This window comes from Ruditapes philippinarum, unplaced genomic scaffold (assembly GCF_026571515.1).
Source record: "Ruditapes philippinarum isolate M1 unplaced genomic scaffold, ASM2657151v2 ctg5358_1_1_1_1, whole genome shotgun sequence".
Lineage (NCBI taxonomy): Eukaryota > Metazoa > Mollusca > Bivalvia > Venerida > Veneridae > Ruditapes > Ruditapes philippinarum.
In genome coordinates this window covers 64,615-84,528 of record NW_026864894.1, presented here as the reverse complement: position 1 = coordinate 84,528, position 19,914 = coordinate 64,615, and the positions used below count along the sequence as shown (strand labels likewise).

At 30.8% G+C, this 19,914-nt stretch overlaps 2 protein-coding genes across 2 annotated transcripts; one reads left to right on the top strand and one right to left on the bottom strand.

Moving 5' to 3' along the window:
* Positions 1–1,938: 1,938 nt before the first annotated feature.
* On the bottom strand, positions 1,939–8,158 carry LOC132727194 (protein FMC1 homolog). Its single transcript, XM_060712621.1, has 3 exons — positions 8,043–8,158; positions 2,653–2,805; positions 1,939–2,077 (listed from the first exon to the last, which is right to left on the bottom strand). The coding sequence occupies exons 1-3, from the start codon at positions 8,112–8,114 to the stop codon at positions 1,976–1,978; spliced, it is 327 nt and encodes a 108-aa protein (XP_060568604.1). The 5' UTR covers positions 8,115–8,158; the 3' UTR covers positions 1,939–1,975.
* Positions 8,139–19,839, top strand: LOC132727193 (immunoglobulin-binding protein 1-like). Its single transcript, XM_060712620.1, has 10 exons — positions 8,139–8,307; positions 10,432–10,544; positions 11,374–11,458; positions 12,157–12,284; positions 13,683–13,818; positions 14,316–14,385; positions 15,207–15,298; positions 16,150–16,286; positions 16,914–17,062; positions 18,956–19,839. The coding sequence occupies exons 1-10, from the start codon at positions 8,194–8,196 to the stop codon at positions 18,994–18,996; spliced, it is 1,065 nt and encodes a 354-aa protein (XP_060568603.1). The 5' UTR covers positions 8,139–8,193; the 3' UTR covers positions 18,997–19,839.
* Positions 19,840–19,914: the final 75 nt, after the last annotated feature.

Sequence of the window (19,914 nt, the reverse complement as noted above, 5' to 3'; positions counted from 1 at the left end):
CGTCCCTATTATTTTCGGCGTATTTGCCATATAGACAGCTTTTGCTGTTTCTATAATAATATAATTATAATAATAATAATTATAACAATATTAATAAAAAAATATCTAGATAATTATACCATCGGCAATAATTATTATTATACTATCAGATTGGAAACATATAATATATGTTTCCAATCTGATAGTATAATAATATTAATAATTATTGCCGATGGTATAATTATCTAGATATTTCTTTATTAATATTGTTGTAATTATTATATATAATTATTATAATATTAATAACAAATAATAATAATTATATTAATTAATAATATAGTAATTTCTTAGAAACCTTCTGGCAAATAGGTGATCAATAAATAAATAACCCTCTGGCAGCGAAAGGGCTAAAAAAATATATATTAAAAAAGGAGAAAAAATCAGTTTAAATTTTCTGATAAATATGTCACTAGATAATGAAAGTTAAATATGTCTCATATTTTTTCATCTGATTATTTCACTACTATATGTCATTTTCAATGATGAAATGAGCTGTCCTATAAGCAGTGTACTCCATGTTCCCAAATGCTGGATAGTAATCTGCATACATGTGTATTTACTACAAAAGGAGATACTTTGATTTTAAGAGCACATTGACCTTTTCACCTGAAAATCATGTGACTGTCACAGAGTCTTCCTAAAGACGATTTCTTTCAAAAGAATATTAAGCATTCATTTGACAGATTTCTCAGTATCATTTAGTTTGACTGTGATTTATCACTGTTTGTAACAGATGTATATAAAAGGTCATTCCAATGGAAAATTTCTTAAAAATCATGCAATGTAAAATTAAAAGACCAGCATAAGCTACACACTGACATGAAATTAGTTTTTAGTCATAAGCAAAAAATAGAAAATTCATTTTTTTTTATAATAAAAATAAAAATGAAGAATTAATCTCCAAAATTAATAAAGTATTTTGGAATTCATGCCATCAGGAATAATTGTACCTAGCTTATACATCAATGAAGTTTCTGTTTATAATCTTTGCCAATTATTCTTTACTTAATCAGTTTCCTGTAAACAAATTACACCTAATGAAGACTTTTGATGTTGAAACGGTTGTATAGTTTTCAAATAAAATAATTTTACATTTTTTTAAAACTGAAACTGGAGTTGATTTCTATATTCAAACCTTACATTTTAAAATCCCATGCAGTTTTCATAACTGTAAACTGAACGTACACCAGCTTTTTTTTTCACCTTCCCCTTAATTACTTAATTTTAGCAATTATTTTTCCCAAATTTAAAAGGCTTAGGAGGGCCTCTTCCAAATTAAAAGGCTTAAGGCCGAAATAAATTAGAGAAAACAATTGCTTAATACAGTTTCACATTTAAATATACTATAATTTGTGCTAAATTATTCCCTGATTAGTGATAACAATAAACTTCACATATAATATCTGTATCTTAACATCTATTGTCAGTTTTACACCACTTTTGAAAGTTTTTGATATGTGAGAATGGATGATGTATTGAATATCTAAAAATATATTTTCAAAAGGAAAGGGATACTGTATTTCTCATGTCTACATTAAAATGACATTCATAATGTTATCAAAGTGTGAATAGTTAGTGTGCACATTAAAGTCAAAATAACTTTACATTTTGCAATTAGTACTTTCAATTTCATATTCTACTTCATAAACAATTACCTGCATCACAAAAAAGGAATTTCTACAAATGACATTAGGAATTTATTAGTGATGTTCAAGTGATAAAAAAGAGTGGGTGGGCAGTCTTTTTATATCTTCGGCAGTTTTTATATTTGAATGTTTGTCATTCGCCATTATTGGTCAATCATCATTACAATAGTAATTTTTTTGAAATATCTAGCTAACACAGTTTAACTTGACAGCATTTCAACATGACTTAACACACAAAACGTGTTTGATATTAAATAAATCTGTTCATCAAAATCACAAGAGACACATGTCTAGTCTTGCTCGTCCGGCAGTTCTGGTAATTTAAGTCCCACTAGATTAGCTGCTGATTCAATACTTCTCTCCCCTGCTCCTTTGTAAGCTGAATGTAACTCCTGAAACATAAATGATATTTTCTTAAAAACATTGTCTTTATATCAACAAATGAGAACATTTTTTTATTTCACTTTCCCACTTTTAGCTTATACATTATATACATTATATTATAAGACCATCACAAAATGCTTTCTGGTCGTAAAAAACTTCATGCTAATGAAATTTGACCATACAATAGAGTCATTAGTTGTTATATTCCACATATCCTTGACACCTACTTTTGTAAAAACACTTTTATCATTTTACTTTCATTAAAATTTCAACATCGATTGTTTCAGAACATTCAAATAGATTTAACAGATAGATACATGGAAACTAAAACTTTATGACGCCTGTTGACTGATCACAAACAAGAGCTCTAAGATAGATACAATGTAGCATTTAGATCAACTTTTCACAGTCAATTTGAATATAATTATGGCCTCTGGCCCAAACACAATTCATACAACATCACATAAATAATACATTGTCAGTCAATGCTAGATAATGAAATGAAACCCTGTAGATCTCCTTGATCCAAATAATGGTAATTTAAAAGAAAGTCAAGATTATTAGAATTATTTAAGAGAATTACCTCATGCTGTTTTACACTCTGTAAAAAGCAAAGGTATGTTCTTGCGAGGTACTCCATCTCTACTTTGCTACGACATAATTTTTCTGTAGTAACTCGGTGTTCTCTAAATTGTTTCCTCACATGTTGGTAAGCTGGACTTTCTGTCAACTTGTCCTACAATAAATTCAAAATAAATCCTGAAATGGTAATGAAGCTATATCTTAGGAAATACTTTTAGAAAATTTAATAACAGTAAAATTACATTGTTTTCATAATTATGATTCCCGAAAGAGTTGTAGCATAGAATGTCACTGGTATTAACACATATGAATACTACATATATGTATACATATAGAAAAATATTTTCTGAAACAAAACTTTATGCTGTTCTCGCTATTTTAGGTAGTTCTCGCTATTTTAGGTAGAGTTTTTAACTATTTAGCAGTTACTTCATCAATATACTATTTGTTCTCAGCCAATTAATATGCGTTACATTTGAACACAGGGAAGTCAAAGGTCAGGTACATGAAGCTGGCCTGGGCTTTAATTAATTGGCTTGCTTGACTATAAACTACAGGCGCAGTGTTTTTTTTGTTTTGTTTTTTTCACTAAAATATTCGGCGAAATTCGGCCCCATTCCCCACTCAAAATAGTATGTTTTTTTCCCCTCTCAAAGCCGAACTTTTCCCCTTTAAGGCAGCCCAAATTTGCCTGCAATGAAATATCATTTTGTTTTTGCAACTAACTGCCGAAAAATGTTTTATTCGCAAAACTATCTCAAAGTGACATCATATTTATAGCGAGCTTGAGGAGCTGGCCCGAAGGGTACCTGCTAGATAGTGATGGTTTTGAAAACTTTCGTCCGAAGTACTGAAATGACACATCGCAACTTTTCAAATTAAACCATAAAAGCCGCGGTATTCTGATTGGAAACAGAAGTGTAGACTGGTGTCCTGCGCACTTATAGCGAGCTCGACGAGCTGGCCTGAAGGGTAACGTGAGTACCTGCTATGTGATGGTTTTGAGAACTTTCGTCCGAAATACCTAATTGGACACATCGCAACTTTTCGAATTACAAGATAACAATAAAAGCCGATATACTCTGAAAACGGAAGCGTAGACTGGTATCCTGTGCACTTATATAGAAACCATAATAGAAAGGGGGAACCAGAATAAACGGAAGCAGTGTATAAAAACCCGAATGACAATTTTAAAATCGAAAATGTAAAATAAAAATGAACGATTATTTTAAACTATCTTATGGTTAAAGAAAATCAAGCTCGCTTTGAGGCTTTGCCTTTTTCATATAATATACCTGGGAACCATAATAGGACAACCCAAACCAAAATCGCAAGCTTTATAAAAGCTTGCGACAAGCTTGCAACAAGCTTGTCGCAAGCTTGCAAATAAAGCTTGCGGAAAGCTTAGAATTGGAACCTCGCGGCAAGCTTGCCGCAAGCTTGCGGGAAGCTTGCAGCCTGTTTTCAAAAATGCATGCTTTAGATTTGAAAGGCACCACAAGCTTGCGACAAGCTAGTTGCAAGCTTGCGGCAAGCTAGTTGCAAGCTTGCGGCAAGCTAGTTGCAAGCTTGCGGCAAGCTAGTTGCAAGCTTGCGGCAAGCTAGTTGCAAGCTTGCGACAAGCTAGTTGCAAGCTTGCGGCAAGCTAGTTGCAAGCTTGCGGCAAGCTTGCCTCTAGCTTGCGACAAGCTTGCGTCTGGCCTGTAACAAACTTCTTTTAATTCTCCAATATTGCAATTAATCGTCCTCATGTGATAAGGTATAATATTAATAAACTATTACATAATAGAATTAATTTATTCATTTCAACTTTTTTCTAGATTTACAAGTCATCTTAACAAAAATAATTCTATAACACAAATTCAAAAAATAATAAATGTCTACCAAGTTGAGAAAATAGAAAACAAATATTATTTATTTAAGATAACTGTTTTTTTTGTTTTTGTTGTTGTTTTTTTCAAATAAGTATCCATAATTTATGATAAATCATGTCCTTCACAGATTCAGTCTGTCAGAATGACTTCACTGTTGCACACAACTATCCATATTATTGCCTGCCTGTTGTACACACTGAAAAAAAAAATTGCATCATAATTAATTATTTATGTTTAATATGCATATGATTGGTATTATTGGCATGTAATTAAAAAGATCAATATTTGAAAGCACAAATTGCATAGTAAAATATTATTTTTTGGCAATAGTAAAATATTATTTTTGGGCAATTTTGCCAGTTTAATTATTTATAAAAATTAAAATTGTTCTTGCTGCAATAGTTTTTAATTTTGTTAAATATTTCTATAAATAATTTCAACATTAAATATAGATCTATATCTAACAAGGCAATTGTTAGTTTAAGGTAGTACACCCCTAATGCACAGTCTCCACTTTGAAGAGTATTCAAATAGGCTAAAATCACTGTAAAAAGTATTGAAACTGAGGGGGCGTGGGTTCAAACCCCAGAAGGGGCAATTTTTTTCTCTTTCTTTTTTTCTTTTTAACATTTTTTATTAATCTCTCCGACTCCCTATGGAAGAAAAAAGTGTTTTGTTTTAATTATATAATTATTGTAGGTATTTATTTACTAAATAATGCCAAATTTAATAGCAAATATGATACCAGATATATTCAAAGTTTAATAAAATAAAAACTAAACGGTAAAAGTATTTTGTATTTTGCAAGACCAACCAATAAACATTAAAGAAAATTTAGGCAAACTTTGAAAATAGCCCCTCATTTTGGAAAATTTTAGGGATATTTTAAACCTCATTTTTCTTTCCTTCATCATTATAATTTGAAACTCTCTATGATACCTGTGTAGCATTGTAAGTTTTCCTGTAAATAAGAAAAAATATTCATTACTAATACATAATATATAAATTGTGTAAAATCAAAATGCTTATTCTGATAGTAGTTTGGTACTGTTAATATAAACCCATAATTTACTGAAATATCCTCAAAATGTAAATGGTATGAAAAATCATGACCAGGAATGTAATTTACTGGTACATAATGTAAAGAAAAGGGCAGATTTAAAAATTCCTTCTCAATAACACTCAGTGAAAAAGATTTAAATCAGCACATATGTAAAATTTATGAAGAAAAACAAAAACTAAAATTAAAAGTGTTCATTTGCAAGGTAAATTTGAAAAGACTGTTGTAATAAAATAGTCTAAATAACTTACCATTATTCCATTGAACAGTAGTAAATTTCCATTTCCATCTGATTGAAGAACTCCTTTAATGTCCCATTATAATTTTTTTAAAGTTCACATTATAAAGTTGTTTCATCTAAATGGCACTTTAGTCACATGTTTAACTCTACTCCTAAGCATCTTTTTAAATTATAAGCACTGAGGTCCAAATAAACTCTTCCTGAGTATAATATTTGAATTTTCTGAGATCAAATCCTGATACCAGATTGGTTCAGGGTATTAGATTACATGTTGTAAACCCCACTTATCTCACACTTTCTTTTATATAAGATAGGTGAGTTTAACGCTGGTTATTCTGAAAACAGTAGGGGGAAAGTAATGTTGCACTTGACCGATCACTGACCAATAACACATGTTTATAGTAAGTTACAATCACTTCAATGTGCTAACAGACTACAATTAATACTCATAGGAGACCAATTTATGAAATGTCAAATTGAATCTTAATTATGCCATAATTAACTTCTGCACAAGATAGTTAATATTTAAGAAATGATATACTTGTGCTAATGAATTAAAAATTAAAAGACACATGAATAAAACATTAGCATTCAATGATTGAAATTAAAAAAAATAGCCATTAGACAAAATAAAATGTTCATTATATTTGCTTGTATGTTCACAATTGTTAAAAAATGTGACTTTTATTGAAATTAAAAAAATAGCCATTACACAAAATAAAGTGTTCATTATATTTGCTTGTATGTTCACAATTGTTAAAAAATGGGACTTTTGTTAACTTTCATAATAACTAATTTAAAATACTGACTTTATCTTAGTGTAATTATGTTGAAAGCTTTAATTAGAAATTTATAAGCTGAATTAACACTCTTGATTTCCAGTCTTTCATTTTGATTTTGGATGATTTTCTTTTTTTTACTGAACATCATCCAGATGTCTCAAGTGAACCTCTAATTTTTGACATGGCATTAATTAATAATTTTGAGAAAGTAATAAGAATTTTAATAACACTAGTGAGTAATTAAAAAAAATGATGAAGTTATATGAATCTTAAAAACAAAGAATGTAAGACAGGCAAATAAAATCTATGAAATAAATGATTTCATTTGAATCCCATTATATTATATATAAATGCTAATTAGTTTGAGTGAAATGATTTTATTAACATTTCCAAGTTTTTGTACTTAGAAATTTTTCACTACTTTTCATTTTCCTGCTTTCACAGAATTTTCTAAGTCTAAACTTTCGAAGAAGCTTGCGATAAAAATTGTCTTGTAAGCTTGCGCAAGCTTGCAGAATTCTGTATGAAACTACTGGCGAGCTTGCGCAAGCTTGCAGCAAGCTTACAGCAAGCATAAATAGCCAATGTAAGCTTGCGACAAGCTTGCAGCAAGCTTGCCGCAAGCTTTCCTTTTGGTTTGGGAAGGAACCAGAATAAACGGAAGCAGCGTATAAAATACCAAATGACAATTTTAAAACAGAAAATGTAAAAAAAAATGAACAATTATTTTATACTATTTCACGATAAAAGTAAATCGAGCTCACTTTGAGGCTTTGCCTTCTTCATACGGGGAAGTCAAAGTCCTTTGGCTTTGGCTTGCCCGGCTATAGACTACACATGTATATTTAAAAGAAAATCAAATAAAAAAAAAAAAAAAAATATATAGAATTCTATAACTATCAATGAAATTTTCAGTGTCAGTTCTAGTTAGGCGCCGCCATTTACAATGTAACTCAATGATAAAAGACGGTGTATTCCGATAACGGAACAAATCTCAACTTTTCGGATAAATAATAAACATCGAGTGTTCCGAGTGAAAACGGAAGTAGTGCATGAAATACCAAATGACACTTTTAAAACGGAAAAAATGAAAGGAATTTTTAACGACTTCCCCGTTCATAGGCTTTGCCTAATTTCATATCATTAGGACTAGGGAACCAGACACTTTAGATCTCAGACACTTCAAATTTTGAAGATAAATAGTCAACCCTCTTATGACTTCCTCCATAGAGACGCATTGTCCGTAGGCTTTTTCTAGGGGAAAAAGACACAACTTTGGCCAGACAACTTATTTTTCTTTAAAAAAAAAATCCATCTATGTCGCGAAAACCGGCAACAAATGAGGAATGTTTAAGATCCTGCATTACTATTGACAAACAAATTCCTAATTATCTAAAAGCTAAAAATTTTGTTTCAATACTTTGTAAAAAATACCTTTGGGTAAACAGCTCTCAGTTCACGCAGCAAAGTTCTGTACAAGGTCAGAATTTCCCTGGAAGCTGCCATGACAGTCTAGATCTTGCAGACGCTTACAAAATGATTCAGAAAACAATAAGCGTTTGTGAAACGAACAGAAAATTGTGAAATGGCAGAAAAATCACTTTCCGATCAAAATTTACCAGACACATTCAACGAAATTTGGAAATTTTATGATTTATTGGAGAAGACTGAAGAATCTACTAGTTCTGATAAAGTGCAGGTAAATAATTTAACTCACTTTTATGAAATGCCTATTTTTCAAAGTAGCACGTTTTCGGATAGATCTAGTTTGTCAGAACTGTAAAATAAACTTTGCACATAATTTATAGAGAAGGCACAATAGGCAAAAGAATTGGCTGAAATTGTCATCAAGTGCACAACATATAAGAATCACTTTTCAGTCATCTGTGTGAATGAGCTAACATTTTGATACATATGTGGCCTAAGGAACAATCTAGGTAACTGTACTAGATAGTCCAAAATACAGGATAAATCAATACTTCAAATACTTATGCATAAAAAGCCATAATTAATAGCTTTTCCAGTTGAATGATATTTGGCTGAGTTTACATGACCCTTGAATAAAATATACGATGCTGTCCGGTAATCTTGCGCACCTAAGCACTTATCGGCTAATTTACTTAAATTACTACGATTCAAATAAATACAAAAAATTCATAATTATTTTCCTATTTGCAAAAAATCTTAAAGACATATAATGACACAAATATTTTTTGGAAATAACTCATTGAACTGCAGGAGTGCAGCAATGTAAACACTTACCACCATGTTTAATCCCAACATTCAATTGTCCGGTGATCTTGCGCATGCATTATGAATGACGTCACGGTAGCTGTTTTTTTAAAGTATGGTGTCCCAGTAGTACTATCAATATAAATTTTGTGAGTCCAATTTATGAAAGGTTAATTTAAACTGTTCAAACTGTTCAAACAAAACTGTAACACAAACTTATTTACATCAAGGATTTGTTATTTTACTGTTCAGTGTGTTCACTACTACACCTTGGACACCTGAAATCACCACTTCCGGTCAGTGTCTTAATTTCTGTACAGAATTTCAGACATTGACTACACACAGTACAACACCCCCAGTTAACAAATTTAATGCTCTTACCTTTTACGCTTCCGTAGAAAAATAATTGAAAAGCGCGGGAGGGGCTTTCCATTTTGACAAGATGGCGAGAATCGGCAGGAGATAACAACTGAATGCAAAGGGAAAAAAGGAAATTTACAACGTTTAAGCGGTGCAATACTGTTTTAAAATGTGTGATATTGTTTTTCATTCTTGCTGGACGTAAAATTTTGGAACTGGATGAATAGACAGGAATATAATGGGAAAATAGGTCAGTGGGCGTGTTTATGAATAAATAATTAGGATGACGAAATAATATAAACAAACATGTTTGACAGATATTTTTTTTAACTTTCTTACTTAAATAAGCCCAAGTCACAAATTTTGGCTGAAAATTTCTAGCGACAGCATAAACAAACAAACAAACGAAAGGAAATATACTTCTGGTGCCGAGTGCGCAAGATCACCGGCCGCGCAAGATCACCGGACATGACTGTACGTTTTAGCCCGATAATCATTTTTGTGTCTCCTGCTACACAGTAGCTACAACATGCTACAAAGTAGCTGCAACAGGAACAGACTGGTAAATCACCTCACAATACAACTTCATTGGCTATCATCAGGCAAAACAGGCTGATATCTGACTAAGAGCAGATCCTGGAGACCAAACTACCTCTTCCATTCTTTTCCAATCTACGATTCAGCTGGCATTGTCCTGACTGAAGCCAAGAGAAGTAGCCCTACAGAGTAGGCAGGGATAACGAGGATTCCAAGGATAATATAATGATGAGATGGCTTGAATGGGGACACTCAGTGTTGGCAACAACAGCGCTTTTCAGGAGTAACATCTTTCATTTTTGTCACTGGTTACTGAACATTTAGGTGATCATCAACCGCTGTACAATGACCTACTTTTGGCTAAAAATTTATTTCTTTGGCTTATACTCTGTGGAAATTGCATGGAGGTAAATTATCACCATGTGTTTTAAAATTAACTCCTAAAGCACATGACAAATTTATGACAAAACTAGCATCCATACTGTAAGCCTTACTTTTAAAATCCCACATTCTGTTAATTGTATTTAAAAATAAGTTGGGAATAGAGATACTTTAGAAGTCTGCAATTCTGAATGGTATTGCAGTATGAAGATATAGCTGTAAAAGTTTGTTTTTTGTTTTTAATTTTGGTTTAGATAGAAAAACCCACATTTGCCATTTAGGTCCTGACAGTATCTATTTCATATGATTACAGGGCTATGTATACCATGCCTGCGATATGTGCAAGAAAGCCATAATGATGGTAAATAAACTAGAACTGTTCAGCAGAAACGAAGATATAGACGAAGTGTCTTCCGGAGAAATAAAGTAAGTACAGTTAATGTTGCCATGGTTATGCCTGAAAATGTTTATTACAGCACTTTCTACATTTTGTACGGCATTTTAAATCTAGATGTTTAAGCTGTCAGTATGTGAAAAAATGCAATTGATTACAGTGACAGTATGAAGAATTGAGATACAGTTTTTATATGCCCGTTTGAAAAGGGGTTGTATTATAGTTCTCTCCCCTGGCTGGCAGGTAGGGTCCAATATAGGATAATATGTTGAGTGTTAAGCTTTGGTGAACTCTCACAAACTTATTGTACGATAAATGACTGAACAAATACCTCGAGTTTAAAAGTCATTGGAGTTAATTATGGCTTTATAATCATGAATATAATTTGTTCATTTATGCATGTATTATGATATCTCTATTCAATCATTTTTGCTTTATGATCATGCTCATGTAGAACTTGATATAGAGATTCAAGTTTAACCTTTAACCTGCTTTAAACCAATTTCAATTTGGAACACACACAGTCCATTTGAAGTTTAAGGAATGTCACTGTCACAATACAAAATTGAGCAATTAAAAGTATAGAGCCAGTTCAGATTGCACAAAGGCTGTCCATTTTCTGTTCCAGCATGACTGTAAGGGTTAGAAATACATGTATAATGAAGAGTTGTCAATACTTTATATATAAAGTAAGGTCAGGTTGCTTAAAGGTACAGGCTGGTTTGATACTGTACTGATGGAGTATTTTACCCATCTTGTTACTATATCTAACAAACATGCTAGCAGATCTAAGACACCTAATACATTTACTTATAGATATAATTATGTTCAGATTTGTGTAAATTTTTGTGTTATTATCAGGTATTTATTGTTGCCTGGTTTGATGGGATATTTTCTAATGAAGAATACAGTAAGAGACAGGCTGAAAGTGGTTACAGAAAGTCAGGTAAGTTGCCACTAGAAAATATATATATATGTTTTGTGTTTTATATAATTTTTGTTGTTGTTATGATTTTGGTTTCAGGAAATATTAAGAGCACTTTTTAAATTGTATTTTTTATGCATTTTGTTGATAAAAAGATTTGAAATTAAGTAATTTGTAGGAATTAAACTAATGAATTAAAGTTAATCTGACTTGTACAATTAGTAGGGAACTGTTAATCAAGACACTGTCTCTGTCGTTATTGTTTTTTACCAGTCATCTGTTTATTGTCTAATAAATTAAGTGTTTGACTGAGTTACATAATTATCTTCCAAAGTTGAGTTACTTGATATGTAATCTATTCTAAAGATCATGTTTATTATTATGTAGTATATTTGCATATTCTCATTGCTTGGTGATCTAAATACGTAAATGAAATTTTGATAAATCTTGTTACAAGTGAAGTAAATGCAAAATATTTTATTAGTTTTTGGCTACTGTAATGCAAGTACATGTAATATAAAGCAGTAGTTATAGACAAGTATCAAAAAGTTATAATAGCCATTTTGTTAATGTCAGTACTAAAAGCTTTCTGATAATTTGTTTGATATTAATATTAGTTGTTTGTATTGGTAAAAAAATTAACCTTAAAATTTCTAGTTTATTTATAGTTTAAAAGCATTAATTATGTAATGTATGTTGCCTATTTTGGTATATTACAGGATTTTTACACAGACTTTTTAAAAATGTGTCGCAGTTATAATGTAACAACTTTTGAAGTCCCAGAGAAGAAAGAGGCAACAAATTCTGATACTACTGTAGTTGTAAGGACCGCCCCTCCTAGACCTAGGTAAGACAAGCCACACCTCCTCTAAGACATAGAAAAAATAAAGCCCTCCCTCATGTTAAACTTGTTACAGCAAGACCAAGCCTCCATGAGTCCATTACTCTCGGCTATTAGCAATTGCTTGAAAGCATATACATTAATATTTAAAGTATATGCCTAGCATTGACTTCAACACTTTGGTGGGGTTGTATTTCATAATAGTTAAGCAATGTTTTTAAGCAGTGATTAAGCAGTGCCAGGTTAAATACATTGGCACAGTTGTTCTAAACTTTTGTTAAATATTTAACAATGGTATTATCGTTAAATTAACAAAAGATTTGTTAAGTGCTGCATTCAATTTTGTTGTTAAGCAATCCTGTGGTTCAGACATTGTTAACAAAAGTTTTGAACAACTGTTTTATTGTTGTAACCAAAAATCTTGTAAAAACATTTGTTTTTGTTAGTAATAATTATGCCAGTATTTAACTCATACCAGGCTAAAGATCTAAGATGGACTCGATCTGTATGTAACTATTCATCAGTTTAAAGGAAAATTTGAAAACATGTATTGACTGAATAGCAAACAGTGCAGATCATGATCTGAGGGCACAGATGTGTACTGGGTTGACTTGATAGATATGAATGTAACAGTGTTTAAGATATACTATGCTCATCCTTGAGTAAAATATCCTAATCATACAAATTTATTGAAATCTATGAAATTCTTCCTGAGTATGTCTAATTTGAATAAAAGAATGAATAAACTATGTATGGGAAGCTGCATTCCCTATTACAGTTCAAGCAAAGTTGGTACAGTTGCCAGTTTATTTTAATGACACTATATATTTATATTTTGACCACCTATAGTGTGAAGTCAAAACATGTTTATTATTATATTTATAAAGAAACTGTGTAGCAATAATCAATAGTTTTTACATCAAATTTGAGCATATCTTTAATATAAAAGTTCTTCTAATGTTAATAGTTTTATCTTTATCTGTAAGTCAGTATTTTATATCTTTGTTAGTACCTTGTAAAATGCTAAGCGTAGAATCTATTTTTATCACACACCCCTGTTGATTTTGCGACTCCGTAAAAATGGTATTGCACAGCCGTGCATATATTTTAACGTGACGTCATTAGTGTTATACGAAGTGTAAAGACACGCTAAATGTTAGCGTTATACTATAGGCGCGTCAATGAAAGTGACTCTTTTTTCAATTTAAATGGTCTTTATATTGGGTAATTGATAAATAGAATTTTAAATTTGTGTAAGTTCATTACTGAATTTATTGAACTCGTTGAATAAAATAATATTTTGCTCATCAGATGCTCCAAAAAATAATTTTATTCAACTCGTTCAATAAATTCAGTATTGAACATACACTCATTCACTCATTCAATATCCTCTATATATTACAGTCCAGCAGATCTACGTGGAATGTCAGGACAGAGAAATAATAAAATACAAAGATATAAAGAACAGAAAGAGCTAGAGAAGAAGTTGCATGATTTAAAAGAGGTTGTGGAACAAGATCATGTTGATGATGAAGTTAAGGTAAGGGTTACATGTGTAGATTACAATTGTGACTTTTTAGATTTTTATGGTACCAGAATTGAAGCTTATATCCCTTGTTTATATACATGTATATAATCCATATCAATTGAAACTTTAACATTAAATGTCACTCAGCAAAGATAATGTTTTGAAAATTTGACATTGTTTATTCAGAAATCATTTTCATACTTACTACCTAATTTAGTAAATATTTCTTGTGGCATTAATATACTTTGAATTGAACCTGTCAGTTGATAAATTAAGAGACTTACCAATGGAAAAGCTGACATTAAAGACTGCAGGGATATAGACTGGCCTGGATTTATACTTGTGGCATGTAAATATACTATAGCATAGCCAATATTTCAGCTAGCGTTGGATTGTTGGCCTTGTTTTATACTATAATATAGACAGTTAATTGTTACTGCTGGCATTTATAGTATACAACAATATAACATTGTACACATTCAAAATGTGTTGCTATTTTATATTTTCAGAGAGAATATTACCTCACATTATTAAGAAGATGGGTGAACATTTGTATAGATGAGCTAGACAGTATTGAAGGTACGTCAGATATTCCCATTTGTTCTTTAAGCTGTATTCCTTCAGATGACTACAATTAATCTTTAAAGGAATCAAACTTATGAAAGTTACAGATCTATATTTTTAAGAAATATATAAATTATCACAATCCAGGGGGAAACTTTAAATGTTTTATGCAAGATTGACAAAATTCACTATTTCTAACAACAAAATTTAACTTTTCATTACTGTCATAGCAACAGAAATGTTCAGCATAATTTGTGTGCAAATTTATTGCCTAAGGCTCTGTTAGATCACTTAGTTTGTACACTTAACATTATATTTAGGCACTAAAATATTTTTTTTAAGACTTCACAAAAACTGAAACAAATCAGGAAGGATTCTGCTTTTAGACAGGGTGACATTCTTGTCATAGTCTAATAAATATGGGAGAATAAATGATAAAGTGCATAGCAGTGTTTGACTGGAGTGTTTATTTGCTTTCAGTTATTACATATATCATAACTAATGTACATAACTGATGACTTACTGTATCCAACATTGAGTCCATTCTTTGGAGGTAAATAAGGCATTTCGTACCGTATCATGTTGAAAAATTTGGTAATCATCCTTTCTTAGGGAAGACATTTGATGACAAGAAACTAAATATTTCAAACACACACATATTTATGCTAAATTAATAAACAGCATTGCATGTATTTAATTTAAATATATACAAACAACAACAGAAAACAACACACAAACATCCAAAAAGAACACCCTTGTACAACTTCTTCTGGTAAATTACATCAAGTTGTACTTGTAAAGTATAACATATCAGTTTCATTGTTTTGATGTTACAGGGGAAATAGGTATTTTAGAGCTTATGGCTAAAAGAAAGGGAGATAAATCACACAGTGAACCTCCGAAAAAAGTAGAAGATCAAAGTTCAGCAGTAAGTTATTTTCTATATTAGAATTTAGCATGATTGTATATGGATTTAACTCATTACAGGATTGGAGCAATACCTCTAGACGCTTGCAGAAATCATAGTAAAAAAAAAGACAAATATTGTTTATTTTTTCACCAATTCTTACATTTTTCATTCATTTTCATATTATAAATCAGTATGAAAAGATAATTTAGATCTTTTAAAGTTCTTTTCCTTGTGTGAAAAGGCAAGATTTTAGCATTAATCATTCAAGCGTCTTGTCCGGTATATTCCTGAATACGTTATTTAGTGTGGTCCTCCAATCCTTTTTTAGTCTCACTCATTGTATATACATTTGTTGTTGTTCCTGCCCTTTTATTGTCTCACCATCCCAAATTTGCATCCTAAATTGTTGTTCCTCTATTGTTGTCACAATTTTGACTCTCCAAAATTTGAATGCTCAATGATGAAATTATGTTCTACTCATTGGCAGTGTCAAGGCATTCAGTATCAAATATAAAAATTAAGCAACAAATTGTAATAAGATCTGTAGATAAGTTTAAATATATTCACAGTCAAGACAACCTAATTAGGAGTCCAGAACTTTAACCACAGGTTTCTTGCAGAACATAAGTAATAAAAAAAAAAGATGAAAAAATGAATATAAAACAACAATGTAATCTGAACTATTTAAAAATATAATATTTCTGGTCAGTTTTATTACAATAACTCAAGGAAATAACAGGTGAATAGAGCTAATTATTTGAAGAAGAATTCAAAAGGTAGATGTTTACTATGCCTAGTATCAGATCATTTGTCTGAATAAGTATTACATGTATATAAAAATTGTTTATGATTGAATTATAATTTTTCAGCCCCTCCGTCCATTTATTATAACTAAAGATATGATACAGAAACAGATATATGGTCTGGGATATCCTGGTATACCCACCATGACTATAGAGGAATTCTTTGATAAAAAAGTTGAGGAGGGAACATTACATGCTCATACGTAAGTCATACAAACCCACAACTACGTGAATTGAATCATTTAATTAAGGTTCAATACACACCATTTTACAAGTTTTAAATTACATAAAATGAATAAAATAAGTAATTCAATATACAACCATTAAAACACTATATTTGTACCAATGACTTACCTTGCTTGGAACTTTAAACTGTCCATTATCAAAGTTGTACAAATAAAATTCCTGGTAAGAGTGAACTAGCCAGTAATTTAAGATTTTCCTGGAAGCTCAGCTACCCGGAACATAAATTATATATTGTGGCCGGGAATGTATATGGATACTGATGTTTAAATTTTGTTTTTCATATTCGAATATTTTCGAATATATTTGAATATTCGTTTGGCCTATCCATGTCTTTCTTATTTTGTGTTCCAAATTGTATATGTCTGAATACAATGTAATTTCAATAAACTTAGAAGTACATGTACCAAAATCTCAAATATGGTAATATTTCATGTCCTGATTCGAGCCTTCTTTCTAAAAACTTACTAATTAGTGTTTGCCGCATTCTGTAAATTGTTCAAAAATAAAAGTCAATTAAGCATTTCCTAACATTATTTGAACATATTATTTGATATCAATAGACAACAATTAACATTATATTACAGAGGTGGACACAGTATGGAAGACTGGGCGAAGGATCCGGATAAAGATAAAGTAGAACAAGAGAAGGAAGAGGCTGAGAAAGAAACCCGTCTAGAGAATGATGATCCTGATGAACTCAAGAAAGCCAGAGACTGGGACGAGTATAGGGATGGTAAGTGTGTTATTTTGTTAGCTCCACTGTATGAAATACAAGTTGAGCCTCTCCTACTGACTAGCTACTACTCACTCCAGTGTCAGAGTCAATGTAAAGATTTCTGATTAAAGTTTTTTGCATACAGTATTGTTTACTATAACTTCATTATTTCTTAAGGTATCAACTTCAAACATATGTTCCTTATCATCAACCACATCATATTTGATAGGTTTATTAACTCTAGAAGAAGAAATATTTCCAGAATTATCTCCCTTTTACTAAAAATTTCTCCTTAAGGAATGTAATTTCTTTCTTTTTTAAAGGTGTCTACTTAAATCTTCAAATATTTATATGTTCAGATTCATAACTCTACCATGACTACTGACAGAATTATGTATACAAATTGATATATTTATTTATGCTTCATATCAAGGGTAAGACCTACAGACACTTTATTAAAGGAGTTAATTGTTTAATATTATGTCCCAATTAATGCTGAATGAGATGCTCTTTTATAGAAGACTTTGCGTTAAGGCATTAATGTAAATGAAGGAGTTTAGACAACACTTTGTAGAAGCCATTTGAAGTCAATATTTTTTAGCTGTGTACAATTTGAATACACTTCCATCTTAATAGAATTATATGGGCTTTTTTAATTATTTAAAAGTTATTGCTTCAATATATTTCGATATCTGAAAACATATTGCATTGTGGTGTAATATTGCCAGATGAAATATTGCAATAGTCAATATATTGTGATATATTGTACTCCCCTAAATCTATCTATATACATATGTCATATATAACTGGCTATAGCAGACTAGTATATCATTGTATATCATATATCAATCTGCATAATTATCTCAAATGACATGTTATATCAGGTGTCATTAAATTTTGATGGGATACATCTTTCCTGAGTTTTACATAAAGATTGTACACTCTATATTTATAAGTGCCAGCTATTGAAAATTTACATTGTTTTGCCTCGCATTAAATTTTATTTTTAGTTGTAAGTTACACATATTACTGGGAAATAATCTCATTTTTAATGATAACTACCTCATAATTCTAGAGAATTAATTTGAAAATACAAATGTACTTGTAATTTACAATAATTTATGATGGTGTGCAGGTGTTGATGTAACTAATTACCAACAACTATGATCATACTTTTATTTAAAAAAATATACAGTGCACCAGTGTTTTATCTGTTATTAAGATGATGTGCTGTCTGCAAGATTTTAGATGAAGAACTAGGAATATTTCTTCTTTCAGAAATATTGCAAGTTGAGTTTTATTTATTTGTTGGTGATAGATTTTTCTGCCTGATTTGAACTGTATCATAATATTTAACAGCCAGTCTAGTATTTATTTTTTTATGTTATCAAAAAAAATTAGAATAATAAAGAATTAAGAATAAAAATGAAAAGTACAGAAAACTTAATATCTCCGCAGTCTGACCAGGCTCTATACTGATTTTAGATTGTCTCAAAAAAACAGAGAGTTGTTATACTCACCCAGGTGTTAGTGTCACACTTTAGTAAAGTTTCGTGTTCAAGTTGGTATCTCCAAAACTGTGGAAGTGAATTTGTTGAAACTTCACACTCTTATCTGAGAGCATAATAGGATGTCACTATCCAAGGCCCGTAACTCTTATCATGGATTTTGACGGAATTATGGCCCTTTTAGAACTTTGAAATTTTTACTTTATTTAGGCTTTTGTTTTACTATCAGACAATGAGAATAGTCTAGCATGTTGTCCTACCATCAGCTCTTGCTGTATTCTAATTCTGAAATCTCTTACATTTTGAACTACAAATGGACTGTTACAAATTCAAAAAGAATTAGGTTTCACTTTACATCATTTTATGATTGAAGTTATATGATCTAACTAATTTATCTTTACAGATCATAGAAGAGGATGGGGTAACAGAAAGAATCGACATTGAGGGGACGCATGGTCTAAGCTGTAGAATCAACAAATTTTACACTGTGATAAATATAACATCATGAAATAATCATAACACTTTTACATAAATAAATCATCTAACTTTTTGTTTAAGGTCACCTTAAACTATAAATACTATAATTAGAGGATAATTTTATCAAACTCTCATTTTGAAGAGAGGAATGATGGTGGCCTGGTGATTAAGGAAACTGCCACACAATGCATGGATGGTGGGGTTAAGCTCTGCTAGGGTCACAACAATGTATCCTTAGATGAGACCCAGTACTGGTAAGTTCCAGGAAGCAGAATCAAGATTGGGTCATATAAGTTTCCAGCAATCCCTACAATCTTGATAAATCATTAATGTTAAATTCTTGCCCTAGTGGAACATAAGTGGGCTGCCATTGCCATTAGTATAGAACCAGGCCAGCCTGACCAGGCTTTGTACTGTTGTATTATCAACTTTGATATTCTTAAGATTAATAGTCTGTTAAAAAAGGTCTGCAAGTTCATTAGTATATTGTTTTGTAATTGCAAGTGTGTGATTGAATTCTGCCAAATAATCATGTAGTAACACTCATGGTGAACTTGTTTTAAATGATATAAAGGATTTCATTCAAGTGAATTTAATAAGTACCAGTTTTATTGTTAGTTATCTTCTTTTGAAGGTACCAATAATTTATTTTGGATATGGAAATCAGGTACAGATCTGTTTAAACAATCAACACATTATTTCTGTATTTACATGTGTAAATGAAATGTCTTACTTTTGTCATTTGTTATAAATGTAAGCCAATGCATCAGAATGAGATTTTACTGTTGTAATAAATGTGTGTAAGAGTTATTTTTCATTTGTTTTTATCTAAAGAAATATATGTAAAAATGAACAGTAAAAAAGAACAATATGAAAAGAACAAAA